This window comes from Bubalus kerabau, chromosome 8 (assembly GCF_029407905.1).
Source record: "Bubalus kerabau isolate K-KA32 ecotype Philippines breed swamp buffalo chromosome 8, PCC_UOA_SB_1v2, whole genome shotgun sequence".
Classification (NCBI taxonomy): Eukaryota; Metazoa; Chordata; class Mammalia; order Artiodactyla; family Bovidae; genus Bubalus; species Bubalus kerabau.
The window spans coordinates 105,497,772-105,514,564 of NC_073631.1; the positions used below are offsets into that span (position 1 = coordinate 105,497,772).

Below are 16,793 nucleotides of genomic sequence, written 5' to 3' on the forward strand. Positions count from 1 at the left end.
AATCCCATGGACAGAGGAGCCTGGGGGGCTACAATCCCTGAGGGCACAATAAGTCTGACGTGACTGAGCAACTGAGCACACACACACACTCTATAAATAAGACTTCCCTATTTGCCTCCTTTTTCTTCTAAACCACCGTCATCTGAGGGAATAAAAGGCACCTGACTTTCAGTCTGCTTAAATCTTCTATGTGTATGTGTGTGTGCCAGGCACTCAGTTGTGTCTGACTCTGCGACCCTATGGACTGTAGACTCCCCAGGGGCCTCTGTCCATGGGATTTTCCAGGCAAGAATACTGGAGTGAGTTGCCATGCCTGCCTCCAGTGAACCTTCTATACCACCTCTATAATGAATTATTAGCATATTAAAAGCATTAGTTTATAATATAGACTTTGCATTCCTACTATATGAATATCTTCAAGGTACAGTTTCAAAAACATAGTGTAAAAAGGGAAGGGCATCCCAAAACAAAGGATAAAGCATGTGCAAAGCAGGGAAGAGTTAAAATTGCTGAGCATAACATAGTGGGAGCTTCAGCCTGAGAAGTCTATGGAGATGAAACCATGGAGGGGTGACAGATGGGTTAAGAAATTTGTTTCTCTAAAGGTGAAAGTGAAAGTTGCACAGTCATGTTTGATTCTTTGTGAACCCATGGACTGTAGCCTGCCAGGCTCCTATTTCCATGGAATTCTCCAGGCAAGAATACTGGAGTAGGTACCCATTCCCTTCTCCAGGGGATCTTCCCAACCCAAGGATGGAAACCAGGTCTCCCACATTGCAGGTAGATTCTTTACTGTCTGAGACACCAAGGAAGCCTGAACATAGGGAAATTCAGTCCATTTTTCTATCCTATGTCAATAAAGATCTAATATTTTTAGGCCATTTTTCTTGTCATTGGATCATAGCTATAGATTGACCAATCATTAAAAAAAAATTTTCCAAGGGGTTCCCAGGTGGGGTGTGGAAACTTAGAGGGAGCAATTCTTGTTTTAACTCGAGCAGTTTGTACCAGATCTCTGCACGCTCAAACTAAACCAACAAAACCAAACAAAACCAGAAGGTAAAGGTATTCCTGGGCCATCCACATCACAATCAGGAGATGCTACTAAAATTGAATTTGTGGAGGGGTCTAAGGACCAGCTTCTAAGTAAATTTGCCAGATGATTCTTATGCAAATTAATATCTAAGAAACTACTACTATACAAAATAAATAGCCTTTGAGAGTCATTAAAAAGGAAACTTCACTCTGGAAGCCTACTGGTGTTATTTTGTCCGTAAGTCATGTCCGATTCTTTTGGACCCCATGGACTGTAGCCTGCCAGGCTCCTCTGTCCATGGAATTTTCCAGACAAGAATACTGGAATGGGTTGCCATTTCCTTCCTCAGGGGATCATCCTGACCCGGGGATTGAACCCATGTCTCCTGCATTGCAGGCAGATTCTTTACCACTGAACAACCAGGGAGGCCAATGGAGATTGGATTTAAGGATCTGTTTGGAAAAGAGGCTGCTCAGAGAGGAATAATTTGGGAAAGGAAACATCTTGGGGGAAAGCTAGGATAGCTCTCCAAGATTAGTTTGCCCTCCCCAAATGTCATCTCTTCTTCCAGGATCATTACTATTTTAAAAATGATTTTCTGACCCAATCCCTCTCTCTTCAAAGGTCCAGCATTATTTCAGTTCAACTCTGCTCAGTCGCTCAGTCGTGTCCAACTCTTCATGACCCCATGGACCACAGCACGCAAGGCCTCCCTGTCCATCACCAACTCCTGGAGTCTGCTCAAACTCATCTCCATTGAGTCGGTGATGCCATCCAACCATCTCATCCTCTGTCGTCCCCTTCTCCTCCTGCCTTCAATCTTTCCCAGCATCAGGGTCTTTTCAAATAAGTCAATTCTTCACATCAGGTGGCCAAAATATTAGAGTTTCAGCTTCAGCATCAGTCCTTCCAATGAACACTCAGGAGTGATCTCCTTTAGGATGGACTGGTTGGATCTCCTTGCAGTCCAAGGGACTCTCAAGAGTCTTCTCCAACACCACAGTTCAAAAGCATCAATTCTTCAGTGCTCAGCTTTCTTTATAGGACATGGAACAACAGACTGCTTCCAAATAGGAAAAGGAGTACATCAAGGCTGCATATTGTCACCCTGATTATTTAACTTATACACAGTGTACATCAAGAGAAACACTGGGCTGGAAGAAGCACAAGCTGGAATGAAGATTGCCAGGAGAAATATCAATAGCCTCAGATATGCAGATGACACCACCCTTATGGCAGAAAGTGAAGAAGAACTAAAGAGCCTCTTGATGAAAGTGAAAAAGGAGAGTGAAAATGTTGGCTTAAAGTTCAACGTTCAGAAAACTAAGATCATGGCATTCGGTCCCATCACTTCATGGCAAATAGATGGGGAAACAGTGGAAACAGTGGCTGACTTTATTTTGGGGGGACTCCAAAATCACTGTAGATGGTGATGGCAGCCATAAAATTAAAAGACGCTTGCTCCTTGGGAGGAACGTTATGACCAACCTAGACAGTATATTAAAAAGCAGAGACATTACTTTGCCAACAAAGGTCCGTCTAGTCAAGGCTATGGTTTTTCCAGTAGTCATGTATGGATATGAGAGTCAGACTATAAAGAAATCTGAGCGCCGAAGAATTGATGCTTTTGAACTGTGGTTTTGGAGAAGACTCTTGAGAGTCCCTTGGACTGCAAGGAGATCCAACCAGTCCATCCTAAAGGAGATCACTCCTGAGTGTTCATTGGAAGGACTGATGCTGAAGCTGAAACTCCAGTACTTTGGCCACCTGATGTGAAGAACTGACTCATTTGAAAAGACCCTGATGCTGGGAAAGATTGAAGGCAGGAGGAGAAGGGGACGACAGAGGATGAGATGGTTGGATGGCATCACCGACTCAATGGAGATGAGTTTGAGGAGACTCTGGGAGTTGGTGATGAACAGGGAGGCCTTGCGTGCTGTGGTCCATGGGGTTGTGAAGAGTCGGAGATGACTGAGGAACTTAACTGAACTGAACTGAACAGCCAGAATTCCATCACCTGAACTAGCTTTGTTCGTAGTGAAGCTTTCTAAGGCCCACTTGACTTCGCATTCCAGGATGTCTGGCTCTAGGTGAGTGATCACACCATCATGAGTATCTGGGTCATGAAAATCTTTTTTGTATAGTTCTTCTGTGTATTCTTGCCACCTCTTCTTAATATCTTCTGCTTCTGTTAGGTCCATACCATTTCTGTCCTTTATTGTACCCATCTTTGCATGAAATGTTCCCTTGGTATCTCTAATTTTCTGAAGAGATCTCTAGTCTTTCTCATTCTATTGTTTTCTTCTATTTCTTTGCATTGATCACTGAGAAAAGCTTTCTTATCTCTTCTTGCTATTCTTTGGAACTCTGCATTCAAATAGGTATATCTTTCCTTTTCTCCTTTGCCTTTTGCTTCTCTTCTTTTCACAGCTATTTTTAAGGCCTCCTGAGACAACCATTTTGCCTTTTTGCATTTCTTTTTCTTAGGGATGATCTTGATCACTGCTTCCTGTACAATGTCATGAACCTGCATCCATAGATCATCAGGCACTCTATCAGATCTAATCCCTTCAACCTATTTGTCACTTCCACTGTATAATAATGAAGGATTTGATTTAGGTCATACCTGAATGGTCTAGTGGTTTTCCCTACTTTCTTCAATTTAAGTCTGAATTTGGCAATAAGGAGTTCATGAACTCCTTATCTGAGCCACAGTCAGCTCCTGGTCTTCCAACAAAACAAGAGAAAACTCTACACATGGACATAACCATCATCACTTCACTTATTTGTAAAAATGGCACTTCTATACAATTCTTTTTTCACAATTGTCTTGTTGATCACTGAACTCAGGATAGGCAAGGCATGAGTGAGGAAGCAGGAAGAAAATGCGAGGAACTGCAGACATGCTTTATTCGCAGTGGCTAGTGCAGCAAAAAGGGACATTTCAGGTTGACTTAATGTAGGTATATATGAACAAAGGAGGCACTTTGCCAAGTTATCACATCATGATGCAAGTGCACATTGCTATGAATGATTGCAGCCCTTAGTTACATAGCCATGCAAAGTCATTGTTTATAGGAAGTGGACTGATGGACTGAGAGAGCCTGACCATCGCCATCTTGGCTTATGCAAAGTCATTGTTTATAGGAAGTGGACTGAGAGAGCCTGACCATTGCCATCTTGGCTAACTGCTATTTCTCTACATTCCAGCCCTTCAGGGTTTCTTGCTGCACTAACTATACAATTTCCATCTTCTGCGACATCCTCTTAGTACATAATGCAGCCACAGGAACCCACATCCCACAACAGCTACAACAACCACCTACCAGGCCTCAAACTACACCCCCAATACATAGCAAAACCAAATGCCAGGTACTTGCCAGGTTGGCCCACCATTCCTGCAGTGCGTCTCCAGTAAGTTGTTGTACCTCATGAATTTCCTGTGTCATGTGCTATAATGCTGTTGAAACATTTTTATGATTATCTGGAATATACACAGAACATCCTGTACATAGTAATGCACATACTCTGCCCTGTGTAGCAGTTAATATGTCTAGGGCCATTCTGTTCAGTAAGACTGTTTTCCTCATGTGGTATATACTTCTTCATCTAACAGAGTTAAGGCCTGGTGCGTGTAATTCAGAGCATGTGTAGCATGCAAGGCAAGGGCAGTCACTTGTGCTTCAGTAACTATAGCTCCCCCTTGGGGCAAAAACAGGGCCTGCAGGTAGTACCACCATGACGTCCATTTCACATGGTGCCATGCACCGCCCTATTAGCAGGTCTGTGTGGGAGGGTAACATACACTGAGTCAAGTAGGAACGGTCATCCCCAAGAATATATCCAGTCCAATACCCAGGCAAGTATGCCACCTATATGGCCCACATAACCCACATACCCAAGGTTCCATGAGGGACAGGAATTACACTATAGGCCTCTTGATAATCCTAATCAAGGCTAACATTAGCACAGAGAGATGCGGGAGAGGGGGGAAATTCTTTAAGCTTTTTCCACAGTTTGTTGACAAATTGACAGAATGTGGCCCACTGGAGAAGGGAATGGCAAACCACTCCAGTATTCTTGCCTTGAGAACCCCATAAACAGCATGAAAAGGCAAAAAGACAGGACACTGAATGATGAAATGGTCTTCAGGCTTGCAAAACATCTCCAAGGGGATGGCCAGCCTTTGGAAAGGATGTGTTCTTTTTGTTGTAGCTCTTCTTTTTGTTGTAGCTATTCACAGGTGCTAGGAATGATTGAGGGCAGGAGGAGAAGGGAACAATACAGACGAGGTGGTTGGATGGCATTAGTGACTCAATGGACATGAGTTTTAACAAGCTCCAGGAGATGGTAGGACTGGGAAGCCTGGCATGCTGCAATCCATGGGGTTGCAGAGTCAGATACAACTGAGTCACTGAAGAACAACATTCACAGATGGTCAGGGTCAGATTATCTATGTGCTGAACAAATGCGCTTCAGTTTACAGTTAGGCAGAGGGACAGAGTCCTCTGAGGCAGGTCATTATGTCTGATTGTAAAAACAAAAGCAACGAAAAGCAGGTCAATGAAACAGTTCCAACATGGAGTCAGAATTGGCTTCTCCTTTGCAACAGTATGGGACTTGAAATATCCATTGTATTCCCAGTCTGTGTGCCCATTCCCGAACCTTCTTTCCGGTGAAATGGGTACCTTGATCACTCTCTATGATTAGAGGATGGCTTTAAGCTCCTTGAATCTACAGAGTTGATCTGTGGCCTTACATGGTCAGGCAAAAAGCAAACTTGTGGCTGGGTCTGCAGCTGTTAGTGCAAAGCTGGCATTGTCTGATGCTGGCAGAGGCCCTATCAAGTCCACTTGCCACTGAGTCAAGGGGACCCTTCTCCTTACCACTTGTCCATTGGTGGCTGCCAGTCTATGGGGATAGAGGTCTCCTCCTGGTCACATGTGGGGCAATCATGGCAGGCATCTGCTATCTCTTTCCATGAAATGAGAAGATCCCATCTTTTAGGGACTGCCCACATGGTTTTTGTCCCTGCATGGTGCAGGCACTGGTGTACCCAAGCTGCTACCTCATTGGGCAGAGCCTGTTCCACCCACCAGACATGCACAAACCTGTCTGCTTATCATTCCTCTGGTTCACCATAGGCAAATGCCCAGTCACATGTATTATTGTTATGTCCTTCTCATGCCCTAAGTCCCTCTGATCTTGTCACATGGCTTACTCCCACAGGGGTCGCTGGCCTACCAGCCAGTGCTGTGCCTTCCATGTGGTGATCCATAACATTAGACCTTTATAAGCCATGCAACTATCTGTACAGATAGTGAGGGGGCACTGCTTCATTCTTGGCCACTATCCAGACAGCATGTAATTCAGCCCATTGCTTACTTTGACCAACTCTGGAATCAAACCATATGGTATCCCTGGCCAGCTGGATATCAGTGGCAGCCCAGGAGGAGGCCTGGTCTCTACTGAACCGATCAGTGTACCTGGCTTGAACATGTATTGGTGGTTTACATTCTTTAAATGGTAAGGGTCCTGGTTCCATCATTGTCGGGGTGTCTCTCAACGTTTCTACTGTAAATGTAACAGGCTCTAGAATATGCTGCAGCTTCTGTGACAAAGGACTGGCAGACAGGGAGCTCCTTTGTTCCAGATATGCTCCCTATTTAGCCAAGGTTGGGGTCTTGCCACTCTCTGGTCTTGGGAGATGACACCCAAGATCACAGCTAGCCCTCTATTGGGTAGGTTGTTTTAATATGTACCAGAGCCTTCTCTGTGATCACTTCTGTGGATAATAAAGTGGCATACATAGCTGCTAGCTGCTTCTCCATCAAGGAGTACCTCATTTCTGCCCCTTTCCATAATTGAGACCAAAACCCCATAGGGGCATGTAGCTACTCTTGCTGTTCCCACAGACCCATCCAAACCTTTCAAGGGTGATGTGTGTATCTAACTCAGAGGGCTTAATGGGATCTATAACCTGAAATGCCTCAGCCTGCTGCAGTGTCCACTTAGTAGCTCAGAATGCTTGTTCTATGGTATCCAACCATTCCGGGCCACCCACTTTCTTGTAAGTGAGTATATAAGGGGCACACCATGCCCTCCAGTATCCTAAAAGGCCCTCATAGGTCTGCAATTGAGCCACAGTAGTAGGTTGCAGGAACATTTGTATTTTAATCAATTACTGCTTCCAATATCTGGAGAAGGCAATGGCAACCCACTCCAGTACTCTTGCCTGGAAAATCCCATGGACAGAGGAGCCTGGTAGGCTGCAGTCCATAGGGTCACAAAGAGTCAGACACGACTGAGCGCCTTCACTTTCACTTTTCACTTTCATGCATTGGAGAAGGAAATGGCAACCCACTCCAGTATTCTTGCCTGGAGAATCCCAGGGAGAGGGGAGCCTTGTGGGCTGCCGTCTATGGGTCGCACAGAGTCGGATACAACTGAAGTGACTTAGCAGCAGCAGCAGCTTCTGATATCACTTTTGTCTTCCCAAGAACTTGACATACAATCCAGGCACTTGGATTTTTGTGGCATTCTCAGCCAACCCACATGATTCCAAATGCGCTCTGGTGCACACTGTTCTAAATCTTCAAGAGACTCGGGGGTTAATAACATATCATCAATATAATGAAACAGGTTCACTGATGTTGGGTGCTTACTTTTCACTAAGACTTCCACAACCAGCCAGTGACATATAGTTAGGCTATGCAGGTATCCTTGGGGAAGGACCTGAAACATCCTCTGTCTTCCCTCCCAAGTAAATGCAAGTTGACCTTGACTCTCATCAGCTATAGCTATAGAGAAAAAAGCATTAGCTAAGTCCACCACATAGTGATAAGTGCCCAACACTGTGATCAATTGGTCCATCAAGTCACAGATCAGTGGTATGGAGGCATGCAAGGGCGACATGATTTTATTGAGTTCTCTGTAGTCCACCATCAACCGCCATGAGCCATCAGGCTTCTGAAAAGACCACAGTGGGGAGTTAAAGGGACTATGAGTGGGCTGTACAATGCCCACTTTCACCAGCTCAGTGACAGTAATGCCTATTTCTTCAGGCCACCTGGTAGACAATACTGTCTCACAGCTGTTCCCCTCCGAGGTGCTGGCAATAACTGTAAGGAATGCTTCACGTATCCCCTCACAATGATCTTCACCATACACACTCAGGGACAAAATTCCCACACAGAGGTTTGCAACATTAGGCCTTGTGGAACATGTATCCCCAAAACATATTCCGTGATCGGGGATACACACAGTATACATCCACACAAGGAGCCGTCCAATTTCCAGAGGTAAGGACACAACCTTTACCTTAACTGTTTGGCTGCCATAGCCATCGGTTTGTGCACCAGGACCAGGGAACTGCTCCAGCTTGCCATAAAGAAGGCTGCCTTCAGCATTGTTGTCAACCAGAGCCATTACTCTCTGTACTAATGAATTGACCAGTGAATTGCAAGCTCTTCATGGGGCCTCTGGTCTCCACTTGGGCTCTTCAAGAGGGCACCTTGGCCTGAGCCCTATTCAAAGTAGAAAAGGGTATCTGAAGGAACATCCTTGGGCGCCATGTAATCTTTAACTGAACTGTATCTCTTGCTGTGGGTGTTTCCCACACTTAGTAAGCTGCTGCTCCAGTCTCAGTTGCCTCCATAACTCTAGGAGTGTAGCATTGGGCTATTTACCAATTTTATTTCTGTTAATTCCCACTACCAGAAAATCAGCCTACATCTGTAACCATGTGGCCTGGATGGGGACTTTACCAGCTTGGCCCTCCTTCAGGGTCTTCACATTCCTGAGGCCTTTTGCCTGGTGTTGCCCACTTCTCAAGTCCTCCCTCATAGATGGGGTGTCCCACGTAGGTCCCAAGAATAGCATTCAGGGATTCAAAAGAGGTAGATAGGGCATTGTTCACTATGTCCCCATTGGGGCACATTTTTCAAAATGCCATCTTGCGTGTTTCCTGTAAAACGCTCATCAGCTAGACCTCGAGTATTTAGGTTAAACATAGACTGTTTCATGCCCAGCTGTCTCACAACTTGGGTTAACTCAGCAAAAGCATGCCACTTACAGGGTCTAGGAGTTCTGCCGCTTTTGTCTACACAGTGCAGATGGCAGCATTAATCCATTCCACCAGGGTGTTTGGCTAGGTGTCCCCTGCATGAGTCGCCTAGCATTCTATAATCTTTGTCTTAATGAGGGGTGAGTGGTTATAGATGCCAATCATTCTATGTCATCCCCCAGAACAAATAATACCATCCACCCCTGTGTCCCAGAATCACAAAAGCCACATTGCCAAGGGTTCCCCTTGCTTTCTGAAACTGCTTACCCAAGTTAACCAACTCCATCTGGGTATATGGTGGACAAGTCGTGAACTCAGTCACATTGGGGACCCCTTGAGGATGTCTGCCCCCTGTCCCCACCCCACTGGGGGCCACAGGTTGTTCATATTTCACCTTCTGCTGTACAATGGGCCTAGCTAACAAGCAGGGACCCAAGGTCTCATAACGTTCATCATCACTGTCCCTTAACTCTTCATTGTCCTAGGCACTGGGTTCATCAAGGCCACACATCTCTTGCTCCAGTGTACATATACTCTGCTCTAGTTCTTCCTCCTGTCTCGTCTCTGTAATTCGGACACTTGGACAGCTTGCCTGTGGGCACTACCCACATTAGACTTCAGAGCAGTCAGGAAAATCCACCCCATAGTGCCAGCAGCAGTACATGCCACTTTGGCAAATGGGAACTCACCGTCTGTAACACCTCTTCAAGGCTATCCAGTGAACTGTCTGCCACCTCCTGGTCTTCCACCAGGGCCCACACCGAGAGGACCACGGCGACCAAGTACCACATGCTATGCCATGGCCACTGGCTTCCTCCATCTATTGGAGCCTCAGGCTTCCCTTCCTGCTAGGTATCCTTCCCACTATGCCAATTGTCTTGCTGATCACTGAATCCAGGGTAGGCAAGGTGCAAGCAACAAAGCTGGAAGAAAATGCAAGGAGCCATAGGAACTGCAGACATGCTTTATTTGCAGTGGCTGACGCAGCAGCAAGGGATGTTTCAGGTGGGCTTAATACTGGTATACAGAAATAAAGGTGGCAATTTGACAAGCTATTGCATCACAATGCACGTGTGCATTGCTATATAGATGATCTCAGCTGTTACATAACCATGCAAAGTTGTTTTTCACACGAAGTAGGGCAAGAGAGCCTGACCATTGCCATCTTGGCTACTTACTATTTCTCTAACACAGGATCGTTTCCATTTTAACAAAGCCTATTCTGACCCCATCCTACTCTCTGCAAAGGTGCAGCATCACTTCATGTATTCTTTAAAATGGCACTTCCACAGTCATATGTGTACAGAGGCTTGTTTCCCCTACCCTATTTCTATACTTTTGTAAAGCTTGGCCATTTTTAAAGTGAAAATATTGTAACTTCTGATCAAAGTTTGTGTGTGTGAGGGGGGCGGTGAGGGTTTGGAGAAATGAAAAAGAATATTTTAGAATTATTTGGATATCAGTATTGACATTTATTTCCATTTCTTGTAATGATGCCATATTTATGCAATAAAACACTCAGTCTTCGTTAATCCCTTGAAGAATAAATCAGTTTTATTCACCTAAAAAGCAAATCACTGACTTCATTTAAAAATTAATTTCACCTTTTTCATGGGGAAAACCTTTAAAATTTTCGGACTTTCAAAAGAACTTCCCCTCATCACAGAGATTAGTAAATCCAGGTGGCAAAATCCATGCTACTTCCACAATATCTTTTCTATACATTTTCCCTTTTTGAAAAATTCTTCCCTTTGCTCCCTCACTTGACTTCGTTATGCTTCGACCCTCCCCACCATATTTACTCCTCCTACAGGACCTCCGTCCGCAGTAGTAAATAGAGTTTTTCGAAGTAGTTAATTAACAGCTTCGGGTAGACACTGTGAAGCCCCGCCCCATAGGAGGAGCTAACACAGTTGGACCGAATTATGTGGTCGATCGTTACCAAATAAACGCTTAATCTTTTTAGGGGAGCTAAACACACACAAAGGACCAATCAGAGGCCGTGGTTCCCGGAGCTCGGGGGGCGGGGCTGGGCAAGCGCCCTCCCACCTCCCAGCCTCCCGCCGCGGCTGTCTGAGCCTCGCGGGCTTCGGGCAGGCCCCGCCCTCCGATCAGACGCGGCTGGATAGAACGGCTCTCTCCCTGCCATCGCTTCGGTTGCTGGGAGAGGGAGGGCGGCGGCGGGGGCGTGGCCTGAGGTGGGGCTCGCGGGCCCCAGAGAAAGGCAGAGAGGCGAGGGCGGGCTGGGCGGATTCGACGAGCGCCGCGGCGGTTGGCGAAGCGAACCGGGCGCAGCCTCCCCGATGCGAAGAGCAGTCCCCGCTGACAGATCCTCTTCTTCCGGCCGCGCCACCCGGGAGGCGGATCCCCGGGGCCTGAGGAGGCTTCCTCAGCCCGAGCCTCCGTCCCTCCCTCTCCTGCGGGTCACCGGAGCGGCCTAGGAGAAGGAGGAGGAGGAGGTCTATCGGGGGCGGCGGCGGGCAGAGAACGCGCTCCCCCTTTCCCAGCGGCGGCGGCGGGGGCAGGACAATGGAGGTGGCTGTGGAGAAGGCGGCGGCGGCGGCCGCGGCCGCTTCGGCGGCGGCCGCCGGGGGGCCCTCGGCGGCGCCGAGCGGGGAGAACGAGGCCGAGAGTCGCCAGGGCCCTGACTCGGAGCGCGGAGGGGAGGCGTCCCGGCTCAACCTGTTGGACACTTGCGCCGTGTGCCACCAGAACATCCAGAGCCGGGCCCCCAAGCTGCTGCCTTGCCTGCACTCCTTCTGCCAGCGCTGCCTGCCCGCGCCCCAGCGCTACCTCATGCTGCCCGCGCCCATGCTGGGCTCTGCCGAAACCCCGCCGCCCGTCCCCGCCCCCGGCTCGCCGGTCAGCGGCTCCTCGCCGTTCGCTACCCAAGGTGAGAGGCGGGAGGGTGGGGTTGGGTGAGGAGGCCGGCGCCCCGGGGCGGCGCGGCGACCCGCTGTCACGTCGTCGCCGCCCGGGGTGCTCGGCGGGGGAGGGGCGAGGAGGGTCTGTGCTGGCGGCGGTGACATGCAGGGCTCGCGCGCTCTGCGGCGTCCGCGCGCCCCGCGAGCAACTTCCCCCAGCACTGTGGACTTGGCCGAGCTGCTGCTCCCGCCCCCCAGCCTCCTCCTCCGGGCTGCGTGGCCCGTGCAACCCGTACTTTTGAAAACCTCTGCGGGAGTGCGCTGTTGTCTATCTCCGGCCCTTTGCCGGCTGCATCTAGTTAACCGCTACCCTCTGCCTCCCCGCAGCTTTGTCCAGCTGATACTAATCATTTCGTCTGTACCCACGTTATTTGAGCTGGCGAGGGGAAGGGAGGGATGAAGATGAGGTGGTGGGGACTTTTATTTGGTTACATATCGGATTCTGGTTTTTTGTTTTGTCTTGCATGTTTTGGGTTATTTACCTTAATGAGCCATCAGTTCTCTCCGTTGGGGACAAAGGAACTAAGAGACGGTGTTTTGTGGTGCTTCTCTTTGGGAGATTTTGTTTTGAGTCGGTAAATGGTAAAGACAAATGAAAAAAGTGATTCGGAGTGCAGCATTTTCTTGGATTTTGTGGACAGCAGCTGGAAATGTTGAAGTTACTGTTCTTTGTGATGTTTGTTACCGTATAATGAGACTTTTGACAGGTAGGTCCCATTGCTAATGTTAACAGGTTTTGAAACACAAAGTTGAAGTAAGCACACTAAATTGTTTGTGGTAGAATAATTGAGGTTTTAAACGTTTACATGGCGAATATTTGAGCAACTCTGTTTAAAAAAGACCAAGTAACCAGAAATAATTCGGTTTTACATATACTGCCTTTTTAAAAGGGACTAGTTGATGTAGTTAGAGAAAAATTGCTAATTAAATAATTGAGCGAGGTCAAAGAACACATGAAATTGATGCTTTTAAATAGGTTGCAGTGTTAAACTCTTGATTTATTTATGTGTTAGGAACAGTGTCTAGTTAAGAAGAGTTTTCCATGGGTCTGTCTGTCTGTGCAGAGCTTGCCAGGGGAGGTACTGACTGCCTGCTCTTTGTTTCTGTTTTTAAAGGATGTTTGTATAAGGAAAAACCTTGGATGGTAGAGACAGTGTCGACCATCAGAGCAAAGAGGAACCATGCATATGGTACAATAGTAACCGATCAGTGTCTCCCGGGGTAGAAGGCAGGCCTGCTTATTGCCCATCATAAAAGGTTAGGGTTCCCTAAACTTGGGCTTCCTCTCCTGCAACACAGCCCATTGCTTGCGTTGCTTAAGCAAGTGTCAACTGACCCTCTTCACCTTGCCAGGTGAAAACCGGGGCTCTGGGAACCAGTGCTAAAGTGTTGATGGCTTTGGCTTATGTTATTACTGGAAGTAATAATAAATTGCCCTTTGTCTCTGATTCACCAGTCTCATGCCTTCTCCCAGCTTCCATGGTAAGCTAATACTTTGTTAGTTTGCAAGTAGGGTAAAAATCTCAGATCCTTCACCCTAATTTGCTCTTGACATGGCCCACCTGTTGGAAAGTTAATTTTACTTCTTAATTTTTAGACACATTTAAGGGTTTCTTTTATTTATATTTTAAATGTTTAAAATGGACAGTAGCCAATTAGGATCTGAATTCTGCATAATTCTAGAATTAAAGATGTATTGTGTTGCAGGGCATGACATTTAGATCTGAATGAATGAGAACATGAGTAATAAAAGCTCTGATCCTCAATTCTGAGGCAAGTTTGCAATTTTAAAGTTCTCAAACTGTTGCAGTCTCCAGATATTTTTTATCTTTGTGTTTGTATTGTAAGCCAGAGTTCAGGAAAGCTTTTAAATTGAAAGGTAATGTTTTCATTTTTTTTATACTGAGGAAGAGGTTTTTTTTTACCAACGATACTTCTGCATATATCTCTAAAGAAAAAAAGTTAGGATTATCTTCAATAAATTAAAAAGACTATGTTGAGTCTTAATAACTTGCATATTTTCTCCCTTCCTCTCTCCTTGCAGACTTATTCTAATATTAGCTGTAACAAAAGTTAATAGTTTATTTCAGAACCACAGTTAACCCTTAAGCAGCACAGTTTGAACTGCAAGCGTGCACTAATACACAGATTTTTTTCAATAGAAATATTAGAGTAGTACATGATTTGTCATGGGTTGAATCCAAGGATGCAGAACTGGGAGGGGGAAGGTCAACAGTAAGTTATATTCGAATTTTCAACTGCACAAGTGTCAGCACCCCTAACCCCCCCAGCTTGTTCAAGGATCAACTGTAAATAAGGTTCATTATCTCTGTTCTTCTTCTCCTAATGAACTTGTGGGGACAGGCGTCAAAGGTCAAACTACAGTCCTGTCAGGAGCTAACCAAGTAACAGATGGGGAACTAGAAGGCTTGGGTAAAATAATAGGAAATGGTGGGAGAGAAAGGAAGGGAGCAAACTCTACTTAGCTCCAGCAGGTTGTCTTGCGATAGAGCAGGGCCAGGGTTGGAAGATCTTTAATTTTTAATGAGAAGTCTGAGGTCTGGAGCATTGTAACATTTCTCTAGTATTAGATATTGGCAAGTAATTAACACATACCCAGTGTGGACCCTTTCTGTAGGCCAAACAAAACTAGTTTTGTTGAGGCCACATGTGTTGCAGTTACACTCAGATTTAGATCTAGTCAAAGCTATGGTTTTTCCAGTAGTCATGTATGGATGTGAGAGTTGGACTATAAAGAAAGCATAAAGATTTAGATAGGGGTTTTCAAATTTTCACTTTACTAGAATCACCTGATATGCTTGTTGCAAATAGTTTTCTAGACCTCTTACCCCAGAGAGCTCAGTATGTCATAGCTTTACTTCAGAGTTCTAGATAATCATAAACCCTAGTGGTTGGGTTTTATTTTGTTTTTGTGTGTGGTGTGTGTGTGTGGTTTTTTTTTTTAGTTCAAGCTGTATTATTCTAAAGTACTGTTGCTCAGAGGATTCGTTAGAAAATGAAGACCAAATTCAAAAGTGTAGTGTTCTCAACATCATCAAACCTACTTTCCCTTTCTGTTAAGTGCTTTTTGGTGCTCCTTTTGTTATCCTAAATGAACTTTATAGAAAGTGTTTTCTAACATTTTTTTTTTTTTTTTAACCAAAATCGACATAATGGTTTGATTGTTGTAAAGAAGAAACAAAGCTAATTTGTAACAACAAAGATACAGTTTTTGTAAATGCTTAGACACATTTCATGTTTGGTCAGCAAGCCCATATTGAGAACATTGTTTAAATTTTGTATGGCTACCAGTTAGAAAATGAGTGACCACAAGACTTTTATTTTCTTAGTATGCAGTCATGTCCAGGAAAGGGGGAAGAGCTTGGAAAATATTTTCTTTAGATACATTATGGTACATGAAGTCAGGAGACAAACTGATCTTAAATGTTATAATGTTGTGAAATGTTACAATGTTATGCAATATTTTATAGTGTGGATGTTACTGTTCAGCCAAAGAGTAGCAAGCTCTAAGAGCTATTTTTAAAGAAGACTGAGCACACTTTTGAAAGGGGTCACTTTAGTTGTCAAAGGGAGAGTAAAATATGAGTCTATCAGTTCTCTTTATTAACTGGCAGTCTGTAACACTTAACCATCAATTCTGGGAGCTGATTTCTTTTGTGAAGTTTGCTCCGAAATATTTTATGATAATGTTCTTTAACAATATTGAAAGTGGCATTTAAAATTTTTCATTTCCAATTGTTGCTTACACATTGAAATAGAATTGACTTTTGTATGTTGATAATATCCCATTCTCTTGCTAAATTCAATTAAATCTAGTAGTTTTTTGTAGATTCCTTAGGAATTTCAACATAGACTATCATGTTGGTTGCAGGCAGTTTTACTTATTTATTTTCATTTTTTTATAATTCATGACATTTTCTTCTCTTACACTAGCTAGGACTTCCAGTACCATATTGAAGAGAAGTTTAGTTCATTTCAGTATTAAATGAGAGATGACATTCTTTTTCTTATTACTGATCTTAGGGATAAAACATTAAATTGGGCACTGTAACAGCGGGGGATGGAGAGGGTTGGATGAATTGAAACATACGCAGTAGCATTGAAACATACAATCTACCATGCATAAAACAGCTGGTGGAAAGTTGCTGTATAACACAGGGAGCTCAACCCCATGCTCTTTGACAATCTAGAGAAGTGGAATGGAGGTTCAAGAGGGAGTGGGCACATATATACTTATGGCTGATTCACATTATTGTATGGCAGAATCTACCACAACATTGTAAAGCAATTATCCTCCAATTTAAAAAAAAAATTAAGTTGCTTACCATTAATATGTTAGCTTCTTTGTTTTTTATAATTGCCCATTATAAAAAACATTAATAGGTTTCCTTCTATTTCAAATGTCTTCAGGGTTTTTACCATGAATGAATGATTAATTTGGTCAAATGCATTTTCTATATTTATTAAAATGGTTATGTGGTGGATTTTGTTGTTTTTTTTTCCTGTTCTGTGGTGACTTACATTGATTTTCATATGTTAAACCAGTCTTGAATTCTTGGTCACAGTGTGTTGTTCTTTCTGTGCATTTCTAGATTTGACTTGCTAATACTTTAAAGATTTTTTTTTTTCTTATATTCATGAGGAACATTGGTGATATGATTATCTTCTGTTCTTACCTAATTTTGGCATCAAGGTAATACCTCAAAATATGGTATAAGGTGTTGCCTTCATCTCTGTTTTCTGAAAG

At 44.7% G+C, this 16,793-nt stretch overlaps 1 protein-coding gene across 4 annotated transcripts in view; it reads left to right on the top strand.

Annotated features, from left to right (window-relative positions):
- Nucleotides 1-11,332: 11,332 nt before the first annotated feature.
- TRIM24 (tripartite motif containing 24) overlaps nucleotides 11,333-16,793 on the top strand; it is a 110,332-nt gene continuing 104,871 nt past the window's right edge. For 2 of the 4 annotated variants that reach the window (XM_055591040.1, XM_055591042.1), the window contains exon 1: nucleotides 11,333-11,994. In XM_055591040.1, coding sequence (XP_055447015.1) covers nucleotides 11,631-11,994 — 364 coding nt within the window. In that variant the 5' untranslated portion in view covers nucleotides 11,333-11,630. Of the gene's footprint in view, nucleotides 11,995-12,421; nucleotides 12,733-16,793 lie in introns of those variants that run through there. The other 2 variants (XM_055591041.1, XM_055591043.1) reach the window with 2 other exon arrangements.